Source organism: Gymnoscopelus microlampas (assembly GCF_963454915.1).
Source record: "Gymnoscopelus microlampas genome assembly, chromosome: 8".
Taxonomy (NCBI): domain Eukaryota; kingdom Metazoa; phylum Chordata; class Actinopteri; order Myctophiformes; family Myctophidae; genus Gymnoscopelus; species Gymnoscopelus microlampas.
The window spans coordinates 20,873,238-20,895,820 of NC_139945.1; the positions used below are offsets into that span (position 1 = coordinate 20,873,238).

The window sequence follows — 22,583 nt, forward strand, 5'->3', positions numbered from 1 at the left end:
GCAAAAAAAAAAAAATCATTTATATTTTTTGAAGTGAGCTTCCATCACTGTGATGACCACTGTTGTTTCTAAATATGAATGGGGTGTGATTCTTTGTCTCCGCCAGGAGAGTTTTACTCTCCATGTGTGTGTCCGTCTCAGCCAAGCTAACATTGGTCAAGTGACACGTGACAATATAGGTAAGACAGGATTAATCAGGAACAGTACTGGCGGAGACCTGTGCTCCGAGGAGCACATTTTCTAGTTTTTCTTTTTTCCCCCAAGCACTTATTTAAGGTAGGGTAAGTGATATATTTTTTGTAAAAAGGTTAAAGTACTATATCTCTGCTGTCCGGCAGGAACCAGCTAACTCCAAAATGTTCATTTTTCAGGAAATGAAAAAACAAAACAAAACAAAAACAAAAGTGGAGTTAGGAGGTTTTGTTCATCATTGATAAGAACAGCTGAATGGACCTCCAAATTCACAATGAGGTTGGAGGTCAAAAGGGGGTGGAGTCTGCTTAACCAGCTAACTCCACCCCCCCCCCCCCCCCCCCCCCCCGTTAGCTGGTTTAGCAGAAAGTTTGAGGATCCAATGGAGTTAGCAGATTTTGTCAGGAGCACTTTTTAATACTTTTCATTGTTTTTTTGTTTTTTTTACCAACACAGACATAAAGGGTGTTCAATAGCACTGATAGTAATCATTGCTACAGAGCTTTGTTTGTTCACAGGGGTCTCTCCAGCTCTTTAGTAAACAGAATATAGTACATATTCAGGTAGGTGACTGTCAAGCTAGGTAGTATATTTGCAGTTTTCCCCGCTTGAAAGGGATGGTACAGTCCATAGGAGGTTTTAACTGGGTTTCACTCATACAATGACCACAACTTTGGTTTTCCTTTTAGTTCTTCTTTACTTTAGTTTTTGTTGTTGCAGTACAGCTTATGCAGGTAGTGTGTAGTTGTAAGGTTGTAAGGTATAGTTGTTGTAAGGTATAGGTGAAAAACCTTAAATGAAAAATAAGAAATAATTACTGTAAATAGGCCTACAATGCACATGAAATAATAAATGCAAATACAATGCTTTACATTTTTCAACACTTGTAAATATTGTTTTTACTTTCTTAGTGTCTTTTTATGAATTGGGTTTTTTAAACAGTTTTTTAACATATGCAGTCTCATATAAAATGCAAATATAAATATAGCTGCAAGCAGCGATAATACGGGGCCAGTGAATAGAGAGAGAGAGAGACATGGTAACGGAATAGATTGAAGAGAGAGAGAGTGACATGGAAACAATAGATTGATGAGAGAGAAAGATGGAAACATAATGGTTTGATTGGACATCTCAACCTACTGCCATTAACAGGATTCGAACTCTCAACCTTCAGACTAATAGGCTGCAACACTACCTATAGTGCTATAGCTTTGTCCAGGCTGATATTGTCTGTTGAAGATCATAAACTCTTGCCTTCTTTCATGAACCAAGCCCCTGTTTCACTAACACTAAGATCACTCGTTCGAAAAACCATTTACCAATTTTAGAAATTGTACATCTCCTCAGAACCAAAACTAGTGAAAGTAGCCGATCTACAAGCTCACAAACCATGAAAAGTTGTGAGATTGTAGATCAGCTATTTTCAGAATGAAGTATGTCATACGTTGAAAAAACGTACTCTCAAATAAGCATTTCAGGTTATCTTTACCATTTGCACATGTATTCATTGATACAGTCATGTTGTTTGCAATTCAACTTAAATTAAGTCTGCATCAAGTGAGGCTTGAACTGGCGACCTTGAGATTGTGAGGCACTCATTTAAGGGAGACGCCATTGGCCCAACAGACAGTGTAACTGTGAAAAAGGAGATCACACAGATGATACAGTTTCACGCAAATAGCTGAAAAATCCTGGGTTTAAGTGTTTTTCAAACTGCTCAAAATTGCGGAAAATCTAAGGGCGGAGCTTAATGGTCAAACCGATACGTGTGTTCCTCATGAGTCAAGGCACATGTGTAAGCAAGTTTCACGACTTTCGGCCAAACGAGGCATGACTTATGCCTGTTTAAAGTTTACCTTTTCAAAAAATTGCTATAGCGCCCCCTTTTGGCCAATTGGAGTGAGATTGGTTTCAGTGATATTTGGAATGACCCTGTACATTTCTGCAAAGTTTCAAAGAAACGTGAGTCTGCATGTATGTTTTAGGCACAGATGAATAATTTTCATAAAACTGTAATAGTTAAAATCTATCTCCTCCTGGGATTTTTGAGCAATCTGCACGAAACGTTTAACACTTGAACTTTGGACCACTGCCTACAAAAAATTCCAACGGATTTTCCATAAGTGAAAAAATTCAGAAGTTAGGAGCCAATGACTGTTTTTCATATAATTCAAAATGGTGGGCGATCTAAAGGTCAGAGGTCAAAAGTCAGACCACGAAAGTTGTCGGGCATGAAGAGACGCATGTGTGTATCGAAGTTTCATGGTTGTAGGTCAAACAGGGCATGAGTTGTACCTGTTCAAAGTTGGCACTTTCAATTGAGTGCTATAGCGCCACCCTTTGACGAATGAGTGTGAGAATAATTTCTTGGTAGTTTTTCATGAGCATCTACCATATGGCCGAGTTTCGTAAAAAGCGTATGCACGGTTAAGCCAGAACTGGCAAAAACAAGTATTTTTCAAACTGCTCAAAATTGCGGAAAATCTAAGGGCGGAGCTTAATGGTCAAATCGATACGTGTGTTCCTCATGAGTCAAGGCACATGTGTAAGCAAGTTTCACGACTTTCGGCCAAACGAGGCATGACTTATGCCTGTTTAAAGTCTGCCTTTTCAAAAAATTGCTATAGCGCCCCCTTTTGGCCAATTGGAGTAAGATTGGTTTCAGTGATATTTGGAATGACCCTGTACATTTCTGCTTAGTTTCAAAGAAATGTGAGTCTGCATGTATGTTTTAGGCACAGATGAATAATTTTCATAAAACTGTAATAGTTAAAATCTATCTCCTCCTGGGATTTTTGAGCAATCTGCACGAAACGTTTAGCACTTGAACTTTGGACCACTGCCTACAAAAATTTCCAACGGATTTTCCATAAGTGAAAAAATGCAGAAGTTAGGAGCCAATGACTGTTTTTCATATAATTCAAAATGGTGGGAGATCTAAAGGTCAGAGGTCAAAAGTCAGAGTGTGAAAGTTGTTCAGCATGAGGAGACGCATATGTGTATCCAAGTTTCATGGCTGTAGGTCAAACAGGGCATGAGTTGTACCTGTTCAAAGTTGGCATTTTCAATTGAGTGCTATAGCGCCACCTTTGGACGAAAGATTGTGAGAATTATTTTTTGATCGTTTTTCATGACCATCTACCATATGGCCGAGTTTCGTAAAAAGCGACTGCACGGTTCAGCCAGAACTGCGAAAAGTGGCAGAAGTGACAGAATACTGCCAATAACAATACGGTTACAGAGCAGAGCTCTGTCCCCGTAATAAGACTGAATTTTAGCAGCATTTAAACCATTTTTATCAATCTATATATATCTTAATAAACAAATCACATTCATTTTTAAATCAACAATCATGTTGCTTTAACTTGAGGACATCAAACAAACAAATGACATTGAACTAGAACGCACGTTGTAACGTGCGCTACAAACGTCAAGTTTTATGACAAACAAACAGTTTGTCTCTCACCGGCTGCCTCTCCAGCTTTTTATGGCTGCACCAGTGCTGCTTTGATGTTTTCAGCGCGACGTTGCTGCTGCTGGACGCACGCTTGTTTATTTGGAATAATGCAGGATTGTGGAGGATTCTCCTCCCTTCTCCTCCTCTGTGATTTGGTTTACAGGCTTCTTTCAGGTGCGGTGCTTTATAGTGTAGTGACGCTGATTAGTGATTGGGGAATGATTTCAGACAGCTGCCACTCTGTCAATCAGCCTGACTTTTTTTTAACCCTGTGATATCCAGTGAGGATTTTCCAAGTTGACTTCACAGTGACAACATTTAAGCCAATCAGGAGAGAGCACTGAAAATGCATTTTCTGTTTAGTAAAGAGCTGGAGAGACATGAAGACTCCTTTTACTGAACAAACACTCTATACTATAGCAACGAGTACTATCAGAACATACAGCTATTTAACACTTATTTTAACAAAAGTAAATTTACTTACCCAGTTACCCTACCTTTAAGTTTGGTTAAACATAAAACGTTAATTCCATTGTTGCTTGTGCAATTGATCTATTCGGCACTAGCAGTTAAAAAAGACATGCAGTATAGCCTAGCCCTAGCCTATTTCAGCACCTTTATAATTGGACAGCTCCCATGGCATAGGCCTAGAACCCGCATCCGCCTGCACCACACGGTAACAGGACAGGTGGGCACCAAAACCATCTGGGCACTAGGGACTACTGGGTACCAAACCCATCTGGGCACTAGCCTATAGGGTCATGTGGGCACCTGGACGAGTGGGCACATAGGGGTGCAGATAACCGGGCACCTGGATGAGTGGGCACCTGGACAACTGGGCGCTATGATGACTGGGCACTAGTAGGAACATGTGGGCACCTGGACGAGTGGGCACCTGAATTAGGATTCGTGTCCTCAAGTGGTTTTTAACTTTAACATAGCACGCTGCTTTGTTGTTGGTAAGTGATATTTAACCCACTGTTCTTTAAACCCCCAAACAAAACACAACAAGGTCAAAAGTACAATACAAGAGTTTATTATTATTCTTTTCATTAGGCTACTATTTATCTAATATTTTTCTATCATTTTATAGTGTACTGTTCTTTTTTTTTAACAGTAGGCTACCATATTATTTTCTATCATTTTATAGTGTTCTGTTTAGCTATGTTTTTTCTATCCTAAGGCTAACATTAGAGATCTACAAGCTCACAACGCATCGCTTTGCAATGCGTTGTGAACTTGTAGATCTGCTATTTTCAAAAGATGTTTTATACATGACCAACTTGTGAAATGGAACATACTGCAAAATTAGTACTTTTACTTTTGGTTCTTTAAGTATGTTTTGATGATAATACTTTTGTACTCTTACTCAAGTAAACTTTGAACACCGGACCTTTACTTGTAACAGAGTATTTCTACATTGTGGTATTGATACTTTTACTTAAGTAAAACATGTCAGTTTTCTTCCACCACTGGCAATATGACATGATTTTAAATTGGTCCGATATGATCTGCCATTTGGTTTAGCATTTCGTTATTGTCTAGCCTATATTTTAAGTTGTTCACACTGATGCTCAAAGTAATAGCCATTCTTGTAGGCCTGCGTTAGTTGTATATAGCCTTATAAGTTGTACATGTTCAGATGACTTTGAATGGTGAAGATATATCATATTTGAGAATTAATGCATAGGCCTACTTTTATTTTTAAACACTAAATCATGCAGGAATATCTTTCAGGCCAGCCCAGCATTTACTTGGTTTATTGCAGTCCTCCAAATACATTTCATGCATTTTCCTGTAAGTTGAGTGTAGTAGTTTGTGTTGTGCTGCTGCAGTCCAGCAGAGGACGCTGTTTATCACAATACTAACGAAATAGTCTTTAACACAGAGGTCTTCAAAGTGTTTCAGGCCAAGGACCACTCAACTGAGACAGAGACAAAGCAGGGCCTACATAATATTGTATACATTTAAAAAATATATTTTTTATTTTTAGAAAGCATAGGCTTTCAAAGCTAGTTCCCAATTGTTGACCGTTGTGATATTTGAGTCTAGATTGGAAGTATTCCTCAGGTTTTATTTTAATTGACCAAGTGATAATGCAAAAATCCTTCTTCTTTTTTTTTTTACCAATTTTTAAAATATATAAAAAAGAGCAGATCTACAAGCTCACAGCACGTCATGATGTGACACATTGTGAGCTTGTAGATTCCTATTTTCACAGTTTCTGAAATATGGCTTATAAAAGACCAGTGAAAGCAGTATGATCCAACACATGAAAACAGCGCAAAGTGCAATAATTGTATGGATAGTGTAATGTTTATTGATATCTTAACCAACATTTTCTCCAATGCAGAAATGACAGAACAATTGGCTCTGAAAAACTGTTTAAAGTGAACCCAGAAATGTAACAAAATTGCTCTATACACATGCTACTGAGTGTGTTATAGTGACATGATGTCTATTCTCTCCTCACCACTCGCTACCTATATACTGTATATCTCACCTGCAAAAAAAAGGCTTGGTGCTAAAAATGGTTAATGAGAAGTTGGTAGCTTGTTTAACTGTGAGTGTATTGTCAGGACTTATTCCACAGGCTACAGCTTAGCACACATTTTCATACTACAGTATCTATCAACCTCACCAAAACAGAAAAGGAGAAAATAAATCAAATGTCTTTGTGGAGGTAAAGATTTCAGCCATGCTTCAAAGGTGTTGCATGTTGCACCATCCCCTTAAAGCATTTTGTGCTATTTGACAACACGTTTTTTTCTTAGAAAATAAAGAGGACAGAGGCACTTTGAATGTTTTAAATAGAATAATACAAATAATGAGTTATTATAAAATCATCAGCTGTTAATAGGAACATCAGATACAGAATAATAGAAGGGTTGCCATGTTACTAAAGGACCACTTTTCAACCTATCTTCATATAATTGGTCCTCACTAATGCTTATTATAATATGGTACCATTTTTACTTATACTCAGTGTCACAGAGGAGGGCTGTAGTTCAGAAACCTGCCTACCAGTGCCATCATTGGTAATAAATAAACAATTTGAAGTGTTGTTTGAAATGACCAAACCTGCCTACAGACGATGCCACTGGTAGGCGGGTTTCTGTTCCATTTGTTTTAAGACTGGGGAATGCCTCTGTTCTCTTGTTTTGTAAGATTCTGAAACCCTCATTACTTTAAGAACACCTTTCAACCTCTGGATTCTACTGGATCCCAGTAGCACTCACTTTTAGTTTTTCTTTAGACGTGAGGCCAAGGCTAGCCAACCGTGGCCCAATCTGTCATTGTAGCAGCATCTTTAGGTACTTAGTTAATTTGTGTAAAAAGGTGTAAGGTTTGATCTCCACAACATCCAATGTGTCCTGTTGACTTGCCATTGAGCAAGGCGCCTACCCCATACCTGCTTACTCACTGTAAATCATAGTTTTGCAAAACTTGGCAAAAATATAAATGTAAAGCAGAAAATAGAAATAGTCATTGAAAGCTCACACTTTCCTTCAAGAATAGGACATAACATCGTAAAATATATTTCTTATGTCCTACTCTTGTTGAATATGAAAATAATTACATGTTTCATTTAAGGGAGGCTGCTTTAAATAGCAATTATATAGATATATTTACAGAAATAACACTTTGGTGTGTTTTGGTTGAAAATTTAAGTTTTCCTTCTTTTTTTCATTTTGCAAATCACCAATCACAAAATCATGTTCAAATCCATGATGGTGCATAGGCAAGTGAAAAACTCACATTGACACTTTTTGAGCAAAACATAAACAACAATAAATATGCAATCAATTGGACATTGGTATGTTTACATTCAGAGTGAAACAGTAAATCCAAACAAAATCTAATAGACTAAACAAAACTTTGAAAAACAGTAACAAAAAGTGGTCACATTTAAAATGAAAAATAACACAGGAAATATATTACTCTGTCATAGTAATAACTGACGAAAAGAGGGGTTTCATCAGCTTCATAGCTCACTAGATTGTATTTAAAATAAAGAGAGAACTATTCCTTAAACATTTTGCTATGTTGTGTAGGCTTAGCTTACAACAACATCGCATCCTCACCAAAGCAAATTCAAAAAAAGACTTTTGAGCAACTATTATTAGGCTACAGCATTCTTCTTCTGCTACTTTTTAGTTCCACGCCATCAGGCTACTCATACTCTGGCAGCTGCTGAGTTGTCATTGTAGTGGTCGTTGTAGATTCACCTGAACGAGTTTCTGTGGTAACCAAGTGCCGGGTGGTTCTAGTGGTCTTGGTCACCATGGTGACAGAGCTTTCCTGGGCGGAGGAGACGTAATGCTCCTCGGACACCTCCTGGGCTGTGAAGTCCAGCCCCGAGGTGTGCAGGCAGAAGCTTCCAGAGACCTCACCTTCACCGGCTATCTCACCCCTCCGCCTGGCCTGGGGAGAGCCCTCCGGGGTTATCTGGAGAAATCCTGCAGAGGAAAGGATGGGAAAGGAGAGGCAAGGGGAGATGAAGGAAAGAATGCGAGGGAGGAGAAGAAAGGAGGGGAGGAGGAAGGCAGAAGAAGATGGCAGAGTTACAGTCAGGAGGTGAGAAGGAAAATGATGGAGAGAGGAAGAACAGCAATGAGGGAAAGGAAACTTAATCTAATGTAGTAGAGAAAAAAACACAGAAGAGGTGACATTAATATTGATTTAACCCATGTTAAAGGGAGGAATTTTATTTTCACCGGGGAGGGGGAATTGTTTTAGATTGGTCTGACTCACACATACATAGATAGTAAACAAAAATCTTTACACTTGTCATATCACAAAGTTATGTTTCTATGTAAAAGGCTTACTGTTTTCTTAATCAAGTAAAGAACTAGACTCTGTATACAATTATGTATCCTTCTTCAATGTAATGTAATTCTCATTCTTCTGATTCAGATTTAATCATACCTGTGGAGTGCGGCTTCAGGGTGAACTTGGGCACTTTAAACCAGGGGGAAGACTGTTGCTCTCCACTCTCAACCTCTGCTTCATCCCACGTATGGGCCCTTCCTGGGGTGATCTCCATGGTGTGGTCTCCGGACCATGGGTCTGGAGACTCAGAACTGTCCCGGTCTAACATTTCTGTCCTGGCATGAGATGACACCACTTTCACATTGGCCTCCATCTCCTCCTCCTCTTCCCATCCTCTGCCTTTACCTCCCTTCTTTTTACTGATACCAGGAAAGGACATCTTGCCTGATTTGACTTTTAGCCCTTTGCCGTCTCCTTCCGCAGCTCCCGGTGATGAATCACTGATCAATTGAACAGTCATTTCCGAGTCCTCTTCCCCGCTACTCATCTTGGTGTAAGGAGAGGACAACTCCACCTTGGGAAATTTGATTTTTCCACTGAACTTGCCTTTGTCATCCTTGGAGCCATTGTGGAAACTTGCATCCTTCTCATTGCTGAGGCTTGAACTCAAACCTTCACCTTTGAGAGTAACATCAAAAGAGTCTGTATTTGTGGAGAAAGAGACTTTGGGCATTTTAATGTTCCCTCCCTTTGACGTCTCCTCACCTTCCACCTCACCTGTCTTCACAGCGATTCCTTTATCTTTGGGGCTTGACTTTCCAAATGTCGGCTTCATTTTGATTTTGGGAATCTTTATTTTGACATCTCCTGTCTCAGTTTCTGCGGTTACTTCCTCTGGGAGGCTTGTAGATGCTGCATACTCATCCGTTTCAGGTTGATTTGCCAGCACAAACACAGCTTTCTTTACTTTGGGCATTTTGGGGCCTTCGTAGCGGATGTCTGGCCCGTAGACGTCCAGTCTACCTTCAGGAGAGGAGATGGCGGGCAATGGGACACCAAATTTAGGAATTTTGATTTTCTGTCCCTTTCCCGTAACATCATTATCTTCTTCACGTGATGCGCTGATGTCAAACTCTATATCAGGTATTTTGGGGGCTTTGATTTCCAGGCTAGGTTTTGACAGGCTGTGGTCTCTTTCTGCCACTGTGGATTCAGAACCTGAGCTTTGTTTGATTTTCAGTCTGTCATTTGTCTGTCCTTGACCTGAGAATTCCACATCAGGGAGGCAGACATTAGGGCTGCTAAGTTCAACTTCCGGCAGCTCAACCTTGCCCTTGCCAAGTTTGCCCTTTTTGATTTTGAACCGACTGCTCACCCCTTCATTGTCTTTCTCCTTTCCAGGCTTTTTAACTTCTACTGTTGTGTCTCCACTGCCTTTCATTTTTGGCATTCCAATCTTGAATTTATTTCCTTTTACTTTTCCTGATGCATTGAGATCTAAATCAGGTAATTCAATTTTCTTCCTGTTCTTCTTTCCTTCTCCTTTGTGAAGGCCCAAATCGAGCTCCAGGTCTCCTATTGGACCTTCAATGTCTATTGTTGGCATCCTAAGTTTCAAACCCTTGTGATCTCCCTCAACATGGAGACCAGCTTTCTCATGAGCTTCTGTTTCTATTTCAGGGTTTGCAATACTCAAATCAAGGTCTGGTGATGTGAGCTTTGCCTCTTTGATGTTCCCCATCCCCTCAGCACTGGGTAGTTTAATTTCAGCTGTGCCTGATTTGCCCTTTGGCATTGCTATATCTACATGAGGAAGTTTGATATCTGGCCCTTTGACTTTTCCTCCCTCCAGGTTTATGTCTAGCTCTGGACCTTCAATGTCTCTAGATTTCCTGGTAGGTAATGATATACTGACATTAGGCATCTTAACGTGTGGCATCTTTAATTTTCCTCCTTCCATTTCAACCTCTGGTCCTTCAATATTTTCTCTGGTCAGAGACATATCCACTTCAGGCATTTTCATATGAGGTGTTTTAAATTTCCCTCCGTGTCCTCCAATTTCTGGACCTTCGATCTTTGCAGACTTTCCCTTTGGTAGTGAAATATTTACAGAGGGCAGCGTCATGTGTGGCATTTTGAATTTTCCTCCTGCTTTTAGTTCTGTATCTGGCCCTCCAACTTCAGCCTGTCCTTTAGGTAGTGAAATGTCAACATTTGGAATTTTCACATTAGGCAATTTAAATTCTCCTCCCTTTCCGGTGAATTCTACATCCATGTCTGGGGTCTCAATTTTTCCGGGCTTTGTTTTGGGTAGAGAGATGTCAATGTGTGGCATTTTTAAATGAGGCATTTCAATGTCAACATCAGCACCTTCAGTTTTTCCTTTTGGGAGAGAAATATCCATATCAGGCATTCTCATATGGGGCATCTTATACTTGCCCCCTGCCTGTCCCTCAATTTCAACTTCTGGACATTCAATCTTGCCAGACTTTCCTTTGGGCAGTGCTATATTGACTTTTGGCATTTTGATGCCAGGCATTTTGAATCTTCCTCCTTCTCCCTCAATATCTACATCCACATCTGGTGCATCAATCTTTCCAGTTTTTGCTTTTGGCAGCGATATGTCAACATTTGGCATTTTGACACGAGGTGCCTCAAACCTCCCTCCCTCAACTCCCTCTGTTTCTAAATCAAATCCACCAATCTTCCCACCTTTTCCTTTAGGTAGAGATATGTCCACACTGGGCATTTTAATTTGTGGCACATTGAATCCCCCACCTTCTCCTCTGATCTTCATATCTGGTCCTTCTATCTTTCCTTTAGGAAGCGATATGTCAACATTAGGTATTTTCACATGAGGCATGTGAAACTTCCCTGCCTCCCCCTTAATTTCAACCTCTGGACCATCTATTTTTCCTTTTGGCAATGCAATATCAATTTCAGGCATTTTCATATGAGGCATTTTCAATTTCCCTCCTCCATCTCCCTCTATTTCAACGTCTGGGCCTTCGATCTTACCAGGACTTCCTTTGGGGAGCGAAATATTGACTTTAGGCATTTTAATACCAGGCATTTTGAATTTGCCTCCCTCAGCATCTACATCTGGTGTGTCAATCTTTCCCATTTTTACTTTAGGGAGAGATATATCAACATTGGGCATTTTTACATGAGGCATCTTAAACTTGCCATGTTCCTCTCCCTCTATTTCAACATCTGGTATATTTATGTCTCCAGATTTCCCTTTGGGAAAGGAAAAATCTACTGATGGCATTGCAATTTGTGGCATCTTGAATTTCGCTGCATCTCCTTTCAGTTCCACTTCTGGTCCATCAATCTTTCCAGACTTTCCTTTTGGAAGAGAAATATCAACATCAGGCATGTTCATGTGAGGCATCTTGAACTTTCCTCCTTCTGCATCAACTCCAATTTTACCACCAGTTTTTATTTTAGGAAGTGACATGTCAATATCAGGCATTTTTATGTTTGGGATCTTGAATTTGCTCCCTTCTCCCTCTGTCTTTCCATCATGCTTAACTTTAGGGAGGGACACATCCAATTCTATTTTGGGCACAGAGACATCAATAGTAGGAATTCTGGGGATTTTGAGATTTCCCTCATAACCTCTGATATCAGCTTCAGAGACATCCACCTCAGCTTTGGGAAGAAGAATTTCTGTTTCTGCTGTCTTAGCGGATTGCAGTGACAGTTCGACAGAGGGCATCTTGACCTTGGCCTTAGCATCAATGTCACCAGTTGGCCTGCCTAAGTCCTTGTCTTTAGATCCAAACCCAGGCATGGAAAACTTTGGTAGTTTGATCGTGACATCTGGTGCATGAAAGCCACCTTTACCCCCCATGTCTCCCTCTAGTGCAGCAACTACCTCTCCCTCTGGTAGTTTGCCTTTTGACGGTGAAACTTTAAACTTGGGTAACTTCAGTTTGAGTTTAGATTCCTCTTCAGGACCCTCTATACTAATTTCTGGCTTAGGCATGTCAATTTTCCCTTTCTTCACCTTGACATCCACCTCGGGACAGGAAACAGACATATCGGTATCCTTTTTTGAAATTCCAAATGAGGGCATTTTGATTCTAGGCTTTTTAACCTTGACTTTAACTTTCCCATCTCCATCAAACTCTACTGACGGTGCTCTGATCTCACCTTCTACGTTCGGTGGGCTGAGAGACATATTGCCCTTGGGGCCATGTCCTTCCCAATCACCACTCTTGGCTCTGCCACCAAATTTGGGCAGAGAGAACTTTGGCATTTTTAGGGAGACATTCGGCAAGTCAAAGCTTCCTCCCGAGGATGGCCTCCCTCCCTCTGCTTTCAGCAGTTCCAATTCTACGTCGTCCCCTTTAGGTTTAGTCAGACCAAAGTCGACTTTGGGGGCAGAGATGTCAACTGTTGGTAGCTTGACAGTGGGAAGCTTGATTGATCCACCTGTTCCTTCTAGGTTACCTGTCACCCTGGATGGTTTTAAATCGCCTTTGAGGCTTAGGTCTGCTCCTATATCACCTTTACCTTTTGCGCTAACCATTGGCAAGGAAGGCATTCCAGGACCACTGGTGTCCACTTTGAGTTTTTTGTCTTTCTGTCCAGATGGGAGGCTGAGTCCAAGGTCAAATTTTGGGACATTAATATCAAGAGTTGGCATATGGAGGCCGCCCCCCTTTTTACCAGATGTGCTGATTTCAGGACCTTCAATGTCTAAATCGACACCTTTAGTTTTCACTTTAGGAAGTGATACATCAATCATAGGCATATTGAACTTTCCCCCTTTGCTTCCACCTGCCTCAACATTGACATCCCCCTCTACCTTTCCTTTGGGAAGTGAAATGTCAACATCAGGGCCTTCAATTTTCATTTCTCCTTCTGGTGATTTAATTCTAGGGAGACTGATATCAAATGATGGCATGTTGAACTTTCCGCCTTTCAATTCAGGTCCTTCAATGTCAATTTCTCCTCCCTTACCTTTCATTTTAGGAAGGGAAAGGTCAATTGAGGGCATGTGGAATTTCCCTCCTTTGCCTCCCTGACCTTCAATCTCAATATCTCCCTCTGCTTTGCCTTTGGGAAGTGAAATATCAATGCTTGGCATTTCAGGTCCTTCTACTTTGACACCCCCTTCTGGAAGATTAAACTTGGGAAGTGAAACATCAAATTTGGGCATTTTGAATTTACTTCCTTTTCCTTCAGGACCTTCAAGGTGGACATCACCTTCAACTTTTCCTTTGGGAAGTGAAACGTCAAATGATGGCAAGTTGAACTTTCCACCTTTCAGTTCAGGTCCTTCAATATCAATTCCTCCGCCCTTACCTTTCATTTTAGGAAGGGAAAGGTCAATTGAGGGCATGTGGAATTTCCCTCCTTTGCCTCCATGACCTTCAATCTCAATATCTCCCTCTATTTTGCCTTGGGGAAGTGAAATATCAATGCTTGGCATTTCTGGTCCTTTTACTTTGACACCCCCTTCTGGCAGATTCATTTTAGGAAGTGAAACATCAAATTTGGGCATTTTGAATTTACTTCCTTTTCCTTCAGGACCTTCAAGGTGGACATCACCTTCAACTTTTCCTTTGGGAAGTGAAACGTCAAATGATGGCAAGTTGAACTTTCCACCTTTCAGTTCAGGTCCTTCAATATCAATTCCTCCGCCCTTACCTTTCATTTTAGGAAGGGAAAGGTCAATTGAGGGCATGTGGAATTTCCCTCCTTTGCCTCCATGACCTTCAATCTCAATATCTCCCTCTGCTTTGCCTTGGGGAAGTGAAATATCAATGCTTGGCATTTCTGGTCCTTTTACTTTGACACCCCCTTCTGGCAGATTAATTTTAGGAAGTGAAACATCAAATTTGGGCATTTTGAATTTACTTCCTTTTCCTTCAGGACCTTCAAGGTGGACATCACCATCAACTTTTCCTTTGGGAAGTGAAATGTCAAATGATGGCAAGTTGAACTTTCCGCCTTTCAATTCAGGTCCTTCAATGTCAATTTCTCCTCCCTTACCTTTCATTTTAGGAAGAGAAAGGTCAATTGAGGGCATGTGGAATTTCCCTCCTTTGCCTCCATGACCTTCAAGCTCAATATCTCCCTCTGCTTTGTCTTTGGGAAGTGAAATATCAATGTTTGGCATTTCTGGTCCTTTTACTTTGACACCCCCTTCTGGCAGATTAATTTTAGGAAGTGAAACATCAAATTTGGGCATGTGGAACTTTCCTCCTTTTACATCAGGGCCTTCGATCGTCATTTCTCCCTCTGGTGATTTTATTTTTGGAAGATTGATGTCAAGTGATGGCATGTTGAACTTTCCACCTTTCAATGCAGGTCCTTCAATATCAATTTCTCCGCCTTTACCTTTCATTTTAGGAAAGGAAAGGTCAATTGAGGGCATATGGAATTTCCCTCCTTTGCCTCCATGTCCTTCAATGTTAATATCTCCCTCTACTTTGCCTTTGGGAAGTGAAATATCAATGTTTGGCATTTCAGGTCCTTCTACTTTGACAGCCCCTTCTGGAAGATTAAACTTGGGAAGTGAAACATCAAATTTGGGCATTTTGAATTTACCTCCTTTTCCTTCAGGACCTTCAAGGTGGACATCACCTTCAACTTTTCCTTTGGGAAGTGAAATGTCAAATGATGGCAAGTTGAACTTTCCACCTTTCAGTTCAGGTCCTTCAATGTCAATTTCTCCTCCCTTACCTTTCATTTTAGGAAGAGAAAGGTCAATTGAGGGCATGTGGAATTTCCCTCCTTTGCCTCCATGACCTTCAATCTCAATATCTCCCTCTGCTTTGCCTTGGGGAAGTGAAATATCAATGCTTGGCATTTCTGGTCCTTTTACTTTGACACCCCCTTCTGGCAGATTAATTTTAGGAAGTGAAACATCAAATTTGGGCATTTTGAATTTTCCTCCTTTTCCTTCAGGACTTTCAATATTCACATCACCTTCAACCTTCCCTTTGGGGAGTGAAAAGTCAATGGATGGCATGTGAAACTTTCCTCCTTTTACATCAGGGCCTTCGATCTTCATTTCTCCCTCTGGTGATTGTATTTTAGGAAGATTAATGTCAAGTGATGGCATGTTGAACTTTCCACCTTTCAATTCAGGTCCTTCAATATCAATTTCTCCGCCCTTACCTTTCATTTTAGGAAGGGAAAGGTCAATTGAGGGCATGTGGAATTTCCCTCCTTTGCCTCCATGACCTTCAATCTCAATATCTCCCTCTGCTTTGCCTTTGGGAAGTGAAATATCAATGTTTGGCATTTCTGGTCCTTTTACTTTGACACCCCCTTCTGGCAGATTCATTTTAGGAAGTGAAACATCAAATTTGGGCATTTTGAATTTACTTCCTTTTCCTTCAGGACCTTCAAGGTGGACATCACCCTCAACTTTTCCTTTTGGAAGTGAAATGTCAAATGATGGCAAGTTGAACTTTCCACCTTTCAATTCAGGTCCTTCAATGTCAATTTCTCCTCCCTTACCTTTCATTTTAGGAAGAGAAAGGTCAATTGAGGGCATGTGGAATTTCCCTCCTTTGCCTCCATGTCCTTCAATGTCAATATCTCCCTCTGCTTTGCCTTGGGGAAGTGAAATGTCAATGCTTGGCATTTCAGGTCCTTCTGCTTTGACAGCCCCTTCTGGAAGATTAAACTTGGGCAGTGAAACATCAAATTTTGGCATTTTGAATTTACTTCCTTTTCCTTCAGGACCTTCAAGGTGAACATCACCTTCAACTTTTCCTTTGGGAAGTGAAATGTCAAATGATGGCAAGTTGAACTTTCCACCTTTCAGTTCAGGTCCTTCAATGTCAATTTCTCCTCCCTTACCTTTCATTTTAGGAAGGGAAAGGTCAATTGAAGGCATGTGGAATTTCCCTCCTTTTCCTCCATGACCTTCAATCTCAATATCTCCCTCTGCTTTGCCTTGGGGAAGTGAAATATCAATATTCGGCATTTCTGGTCCTTCTACATTGACAGCCCCTTCTGGAAGATTAAACTTTGGAAGTGAAACATCAAATTTGGGCATTTTGAATTTTCCTCCTTTTCCTTCAGGACCTTCAATATTCACATCACCTTCAACTTTTCCTTTGGGAAGTGAAACGTCAAATGATGGCAAGTTGAACTTTCCACCTTTCAATTCAGGTCCTTCAATGTCAATTTCTCCTCCCTTACCTTTCATTTTAGGAAGAGAAAGGTCAATTGAGGGCATGTGGAATATCCCTCCTTTGCCTCCATGACCTTCCAGCTCAATATCTCCCTCTGCTTTGCCTCGGGGAAGTGAAATGTCAAATGATGGCAAGTTGAACTTTCCACCTTTCAATTCAGGTCCTTCAATATCAATTTCTCCGCCTTTACCCTTCATTTTAGGAAGAGAAAGGTCAATTGAGGGCATATGGAATTTCCCTCCTTTGCCTCCATGTCCTTCAATGTCAATATCTCCCTCTGCTTTGCCTTGGGGAAGTGAAATGTCAATGCTTGGCATTTCAGGTCCTTCTACTTTGACAGCCCCTTCTGGAAGATTAAACTTGGGAAGTGAAACATCAAATTTTGGCATTTTGAATTTACTTCCTTTTCCTTCAGGACCTTCAAGGTGAACATCACCTTCAACTTTTCCTTTGGGAAGTGAAATGTCAAATGATGGCAAGTTGAACTTTCCACCTTTCAGTTCAGGTCCTTCAATGTCAATTTCTCCTCCTTTACCTTTCATTTTAGGAAGGGAAAGGTCAATTGAAGGCATGTGGAATTTCCCTCCTTTTCCTCCATGACCTTCCAGCTCAATATCTCCCTCTGCTTTGCCTCGGGGAAGTGAAATGTCAAATGATGGCAAGTTGAACTTTCCTCCTTTCAATTCAGGTCCTTCAATATCAATTTCTCCGCCTTTACCCTTCATTTTAGGAAGAGAAAGGTCAATTGAGGGCATATGGAATTTCCCTCCTTTTCCTCCATGTCCTTCAATCTCAATATCTCCCTCTGCTTTTCCTTGGGGAAGTGAAATATCAATGCTTGGCATTTCTGGTCCTTTTACTTTGACACCCCCTTCTGGCAGATTCATTTTAGGAAGTGAAACATCAAATTTGGGCATTTTGAATTTACCTCCTTTTCCTTCAGGACCTTCAATATTCACATCACCTTCAACCTTTGCTTTGGGAAGTGAAAAGTCAATAGATGGCATGATGAACTTTCCACCTTTCAATTCAGGTCCTTCAATATCAATTTCTCCGCCCTTACCTTTCATTTTGGGAAGGGAAAGGTCAATTGCGGGCATATGGAATTTCCCTCCTTTGCCTCCATGTCCTTCAATTTCAATATCTCCCTCTGCTTTGCCTTTGGGAAGTGAAATATCAATGCTTGGCATTTCCGGTCCTTCTACTTTGACACCCCCTTCTGGAAGATTAAACTTGGGAAGTGAAACATCAAATTTGGGCATTTTGAATTTACCTCCTTTTCCTTCAGGACCTTCAAGGTGGACATCACCCTCAACTTGTCCTTTGGGAAGTGAAATGTCAATGCTTGGCATTTCAACGTTCCCTTTCATGTCTGGGCCTTCAAATTTGGCATCTCCTTCTGGCATATTAATGGTTGGAAGTGAAATATCAAATTTGGGCATTTTGAATTTACCTCCTTTTCCGCCAGGACCTTCAAGGTGGACATCACCTTCAACCTTTCCTTTTGGGAGAGACATGTCAATAGATGGCATGTGGAATTTCCCTCCTTTTATATTAGGCCCCTCAATGCTGGCTTCACCCTTGCTTTTGCCTTTAGGAAGCGATAAATCAATAGTAGGCATTTCAAATTTCCCACCTTTTCCTGAATGTACTTCAATATCAATATCTCCATCTGCTTTACCTTTTGGAAATGACATGTCGAGTTTTGGCATTTGAAATGTCCCACCTTTAACTTCAGGTCCCTGAATCTTTACATCTCTTTCAGGTAGTTTTACTTTAGGGAGAGTTATATTTGCAGAGGGCATGTTGAATTGACCTGCCTTTCCCTCCCCTTCAACACTGAGGTCACCCTCTACCTTACCCTTAGGAGGTGTGATGTCTATTTTTGGCATTTTGATGCCCCCTCCTTTAACATCAGGTGCTTCAATGTTGACGTCACTTCCCTTCAGTTTCATTTTAGGCAGAGATATGTTAAATGAGGGTAAATGGAACCTTCCTCCTTTTCCCTTGGTTTCCACGTCTCCCTCCAATTTTCCTTTTGGGACAGAAATGCCACCTTTTCCAGAAGGTCCTTCAGTGTCTATTTTGCCTTCTACTTTCCCTTTAGGCAGAGAAAGATCAATTGTAGGCATGTGGATTTTCTTTCCTTTGATGTCACGTCCCCCTAGGCTTAAGTCTGCTTCAGGTGACTTTACCTTGGGTGGAGAAATATCTAAAGAGGGCATGGCAAATCTACCCCCCTTCATGTCTCCTCCCCCAATATTGACATCTCCCTCAATCTTTCCTTTAGGAAGTGAGACGTCAATTGATGGAATCCCAAACTCGCCTTCCAATTCAGGGCTTTCAATATTGACATCACCTGTCTTTGTTTTGATGCTTGGTAGTGACACATCCAAAGAGGGCATTTGCATTTCCCCTCCTTTTGCTTCGGGACCTTGTATCTGTACTTCAGCACCTGGGGATTTTATAGTTGGAAGAGCGATATCAAGTGATGGCATGTTGAACTTTGCCCCTCCTTTGACCTCTGGGGCTTGAACATGAACATCGACTTCTTTGGATTTCCTCTTTGGGAAGGAAATGTCAAAAGTTGGAAACTTGAACTTGGCTCCCTTCCCACCACGGCCCTCAAGATTGACATCCCCTTCTGCTTTTCCTTTGGGAAGGGACAAGTCAATGGTTGGCAGTTCAATCTTATATCCTTTAACTCCAGGGCCTTCAACCTTTACATCTCCCTCTGGTGGCTGCACTTTGGGTGCAGAAATGTCTACTGAGGGCATGGTGAATTTGCTCTCTGTCTTCCCCTGAGGCAGTGAAATATCAAATTTAGGCATCTTGATTTTGCCTCCTGCAATATCAGGCCCTTCCACATCAACATGCCCCTCAGGTGATTTCAGTTTAGGAAGAGAGATATCAAATGAGGGCATCTGAAACTTGCCTCCTTTTCCTTCAACATCAACCTCACCTTTGTTTTTGCCTTTTGGAAGAGAAATGTCAAATGTCCCTCCTTTAATGGCAGGACCCTCAATGTCAAATCCCCCACCTGACGCCCCCATCTTAGGTAGTGAGACGTCCAGCGAGGGCATTTTCAATTTGGCTCCTCCAGCAGACAGTCCGTCAACTTCAATGTCCCCCTCTGCTTTACCTTTCGGCAGGGATGTGTCAGGACCTTCAACTTTTCCTTTGGGAAGTGAAATGTCCATAGATGGCATGTGAAACCTTCCTCCTTTTACATCAGGGCCTTCAATCTTCACTTCTCCCTCTGGTGATTTTATTTTAGGAAGGTTGATATCAAAGGATGGCAGGCTGAACTCTCCACCTTTCAATTCAGGTCCTTCAATGTCAATTTCTCCTCCTTTACCTTTCATTTTAGGAAGAGAAAGGTCAATTGAGGGCATATGGAATTTCCCTCCTTTTCCTCCAGGACCTTCAAGGTGTACATCACCTTCAACTTTTCCTTTAGGAAGTGAGATATCAATGCTTGGCATTTCAACTTTCCCTTTAATCTCTGGACATTCGACTTTGACATCACCTTCTGGCAGATTCATCTTTGGAAGTGAAACATCAAATTTGGGCATTTTGAATTTGCCCCCTTTTCCTTCAGGACCTTCAATATCAATTTCTCCTCCCTTACCTTTCAGTTTAGGAAGAGAAAGGTCAATTGAGGGCATATGGAATTTCCCTCCTTTTCCTCCATGGCCCTCAATGTCAATATCTCCCTCTGCTTTGCCTTTGGGAAGTGAAATATCAATGCTTGGCATTTCTGGTCCTTCTACATTGATACCCCCTTCTGGAAGATTAAACTTTGGAAATGAAACATCACATTCAGGCATTTTGAATTTCCCTCCTTTTCCTCCAGGACCTTCAAGGTGGACATCACCTTCAACTTTTCCTTTAGGAAGTGAGATATCAATGCTTGGCATTTCAACTTTCCCTTTAACCTCTGGACCTTCGACTTTGACATCACCTTCTGGCAGATTCATCTTTGGAAGTGAAACATCAAATTTGGGCATTTTGAATTTTCCCCCTTTTCCTTCAGGACCTTCAATATCAATTTCTCCTGCCTTACCTTTCAGTTTAGGAAGAGAAAGGTCAATTGAGGGCATATTGAATTTCCCTCCTTTACCTCCATGGCCTTCAATCTCAATATCTCCCTCTGCTTTGCCTTTGGGAAGTGAAATATCAATGCTTGGCATTTCCACCTCTCCTTTAATCTCTGGTCCTTCTATTTTGACATCACCTTCTGGCAGATTCATCTTTGGAAGTGAAACATCAAATTTGGGCATTTTGAATTTACCTCCTTTGCCTCCAGGACCTTCAATGTTGACTTCAGGCTCACCGGTCTTCATTTTTGGAAGTGAGATGTCAAATGATGGCAACTTAAAGTTTCCCCCTTTACCTCCTTCAATTTCAATATCTCCTTCCGCTTTGGTTGTGGGAAGAGACAAGTCTACTTTAGGCAACTTAAAGCCTCCTTTGACCTCAGGTCCTTCAATATTTATGTCTCTATCTGGTGATTTAATTGATGGGAGAGATATGTCAAAGTCAGGCATCTTGAACTTCCCATCTCCACCAACATAGTGCCCCATATCCACGTCATGTATTTCCATAGTTGGCAATGCTATATCAACAGAAGGTAGGCTGCCTTTCCCATCACCATCTGGACATTCAATCTCTAAACCAGGCTTTCCCATCTTCGGTAAAGAGATGTCAAACTTTGGCATGGAGATGTTGGGGCCTTTAAAGGAGGGCCCATCCACCTCATCAGCAACTCTCCGTCCAGCATCTAGTTCCAAATCCACGTCAGGTGCAGATATGTCAATGGCAGGCATTTTGATTCCCATCTTTGCATTAGCGTCATACTCTGGGAGTGAGATGTTCCCCAGTTTTCCTTTTACATGTGGTAAAGAGATATCCATAGATGGCATCTTAATGGATGCATCTTTTCCTGGGACCTCTATCCCCTCAACGTTTGGGCCTGAAACCTGAAGATTAGGGAGGTCTATCTCCATCCCTCCTTTCATTCTGTCATTGTATTTGATGTCTCCCTCCACGCCACCCTTCAAGCCAGGCAAGGAAAAGTCTCCATCCATCTTTGGGGCCGATACGTCAATATGGGGCATTTTAAGACCGATGTTCCCAGAGCCCTCGGTTTTCATCTTGGCATCGGCGTCGATTTCATCAGAATGGCGTGACAGTCTAATTTTAGGTAGTTTCAGCTTTGGCATTTTCAGCTTGCCATCTCCTTTGCCGACATCCACATCTCCACTCACCTTAGGGGCAGTGACTGCTCCTTTGACAGCAATTGTAGGTATTTTGATGTCTGCCTTTCCCTCAGGACATGCAAATTCCACTTCAGGTGCTGTGAAGTTAGCTCCTCCTTTCTCCATCTCCAGATCACCATCCTTATTTCCAGACAAACTGAACTCCACTGATGGTGGCTGAAGTTTCACATCAGGCGGTTTCAACTCTACAGACCGACTAGTTACGGAGGGGTCCGATTTTGTGTGCTTGGATTTGGGAAAGCTGATTCCAAACTTGTGTCCTTTTCCTTTGACTTTTGCTCCAGGTCGATTGACATCCTCTTGGCCCTCTAGGTTGCTTGTATCCATTTTCCCCCCTGCTGCTGCTCCAGAAAAACCCTTCGCTCTCATTCCGGGGAACCTGGGAGATTAAGAGTAAAAGTGTATAGCAAGCAGAGGGAGAAAAAGTGGAGAGATAGTAAATATACAGTTAGATTACAATATAATCAGTAAACACAATGGCTGCGATTCAAAGGTGAAATAGGTTATTTACGTGAGGGATTTAACACTAAACCTTGCATCAGCTTTCCAAAGAAATTATAATAAAATGTAACATTTCTCAAGCACCTGCATGCAAAAGGTTGCCCAATATGTTGACTTGAGATTATTAATTATTTCAAGACTTTGGCTGTCCAAAAATAACGACTGAGTCTCACTGAAAACCTTTCTGTGCATCCCTTCACTTATCTGAAGAAG

At 41.3% G+C, this 22,583-nt stretch overlaps 1 protein-coding gene across 4 annotated transcripts in view; it reads right to left on the bottom strand.

Annotated features, from left to right (window-relative positions):
• Positions 1 to 5,946: 5,946 nt before the first annotated feature.
• prx (periaxin) overlaps positions 5,947 to 22,583 on the bottom strand; it is a 37,992-nt gene continuing 21,355 nt past the window's right edge. For 2 of the 4 annotated variants that reach the window (XM_084064211.1, XM_084064212.1), the window contains exons 8-9: positions 8,579 to 22,248; positions 5,947 to 8,109 (exon numbers count right to left, since the gene is read on the bottom strand). In XM_084064211.1, coding sequence (XP_083920337.1) covers positions 7,823 to 8,109; positions 8,579 to 22,248 — 13,957 coding nt within the window. In that variant the 3' untranslated portion in view covers positions 5,947 to 7,822. Of the gene's footprint in view, positions 8,285 to 8,578; positions 22,249 to 22,583 lie in introns of all 4 variants that reach the window. The other 2 variants (XM_084064214.1, XM_084064213.1) reach the window with 2 other exon arrangements.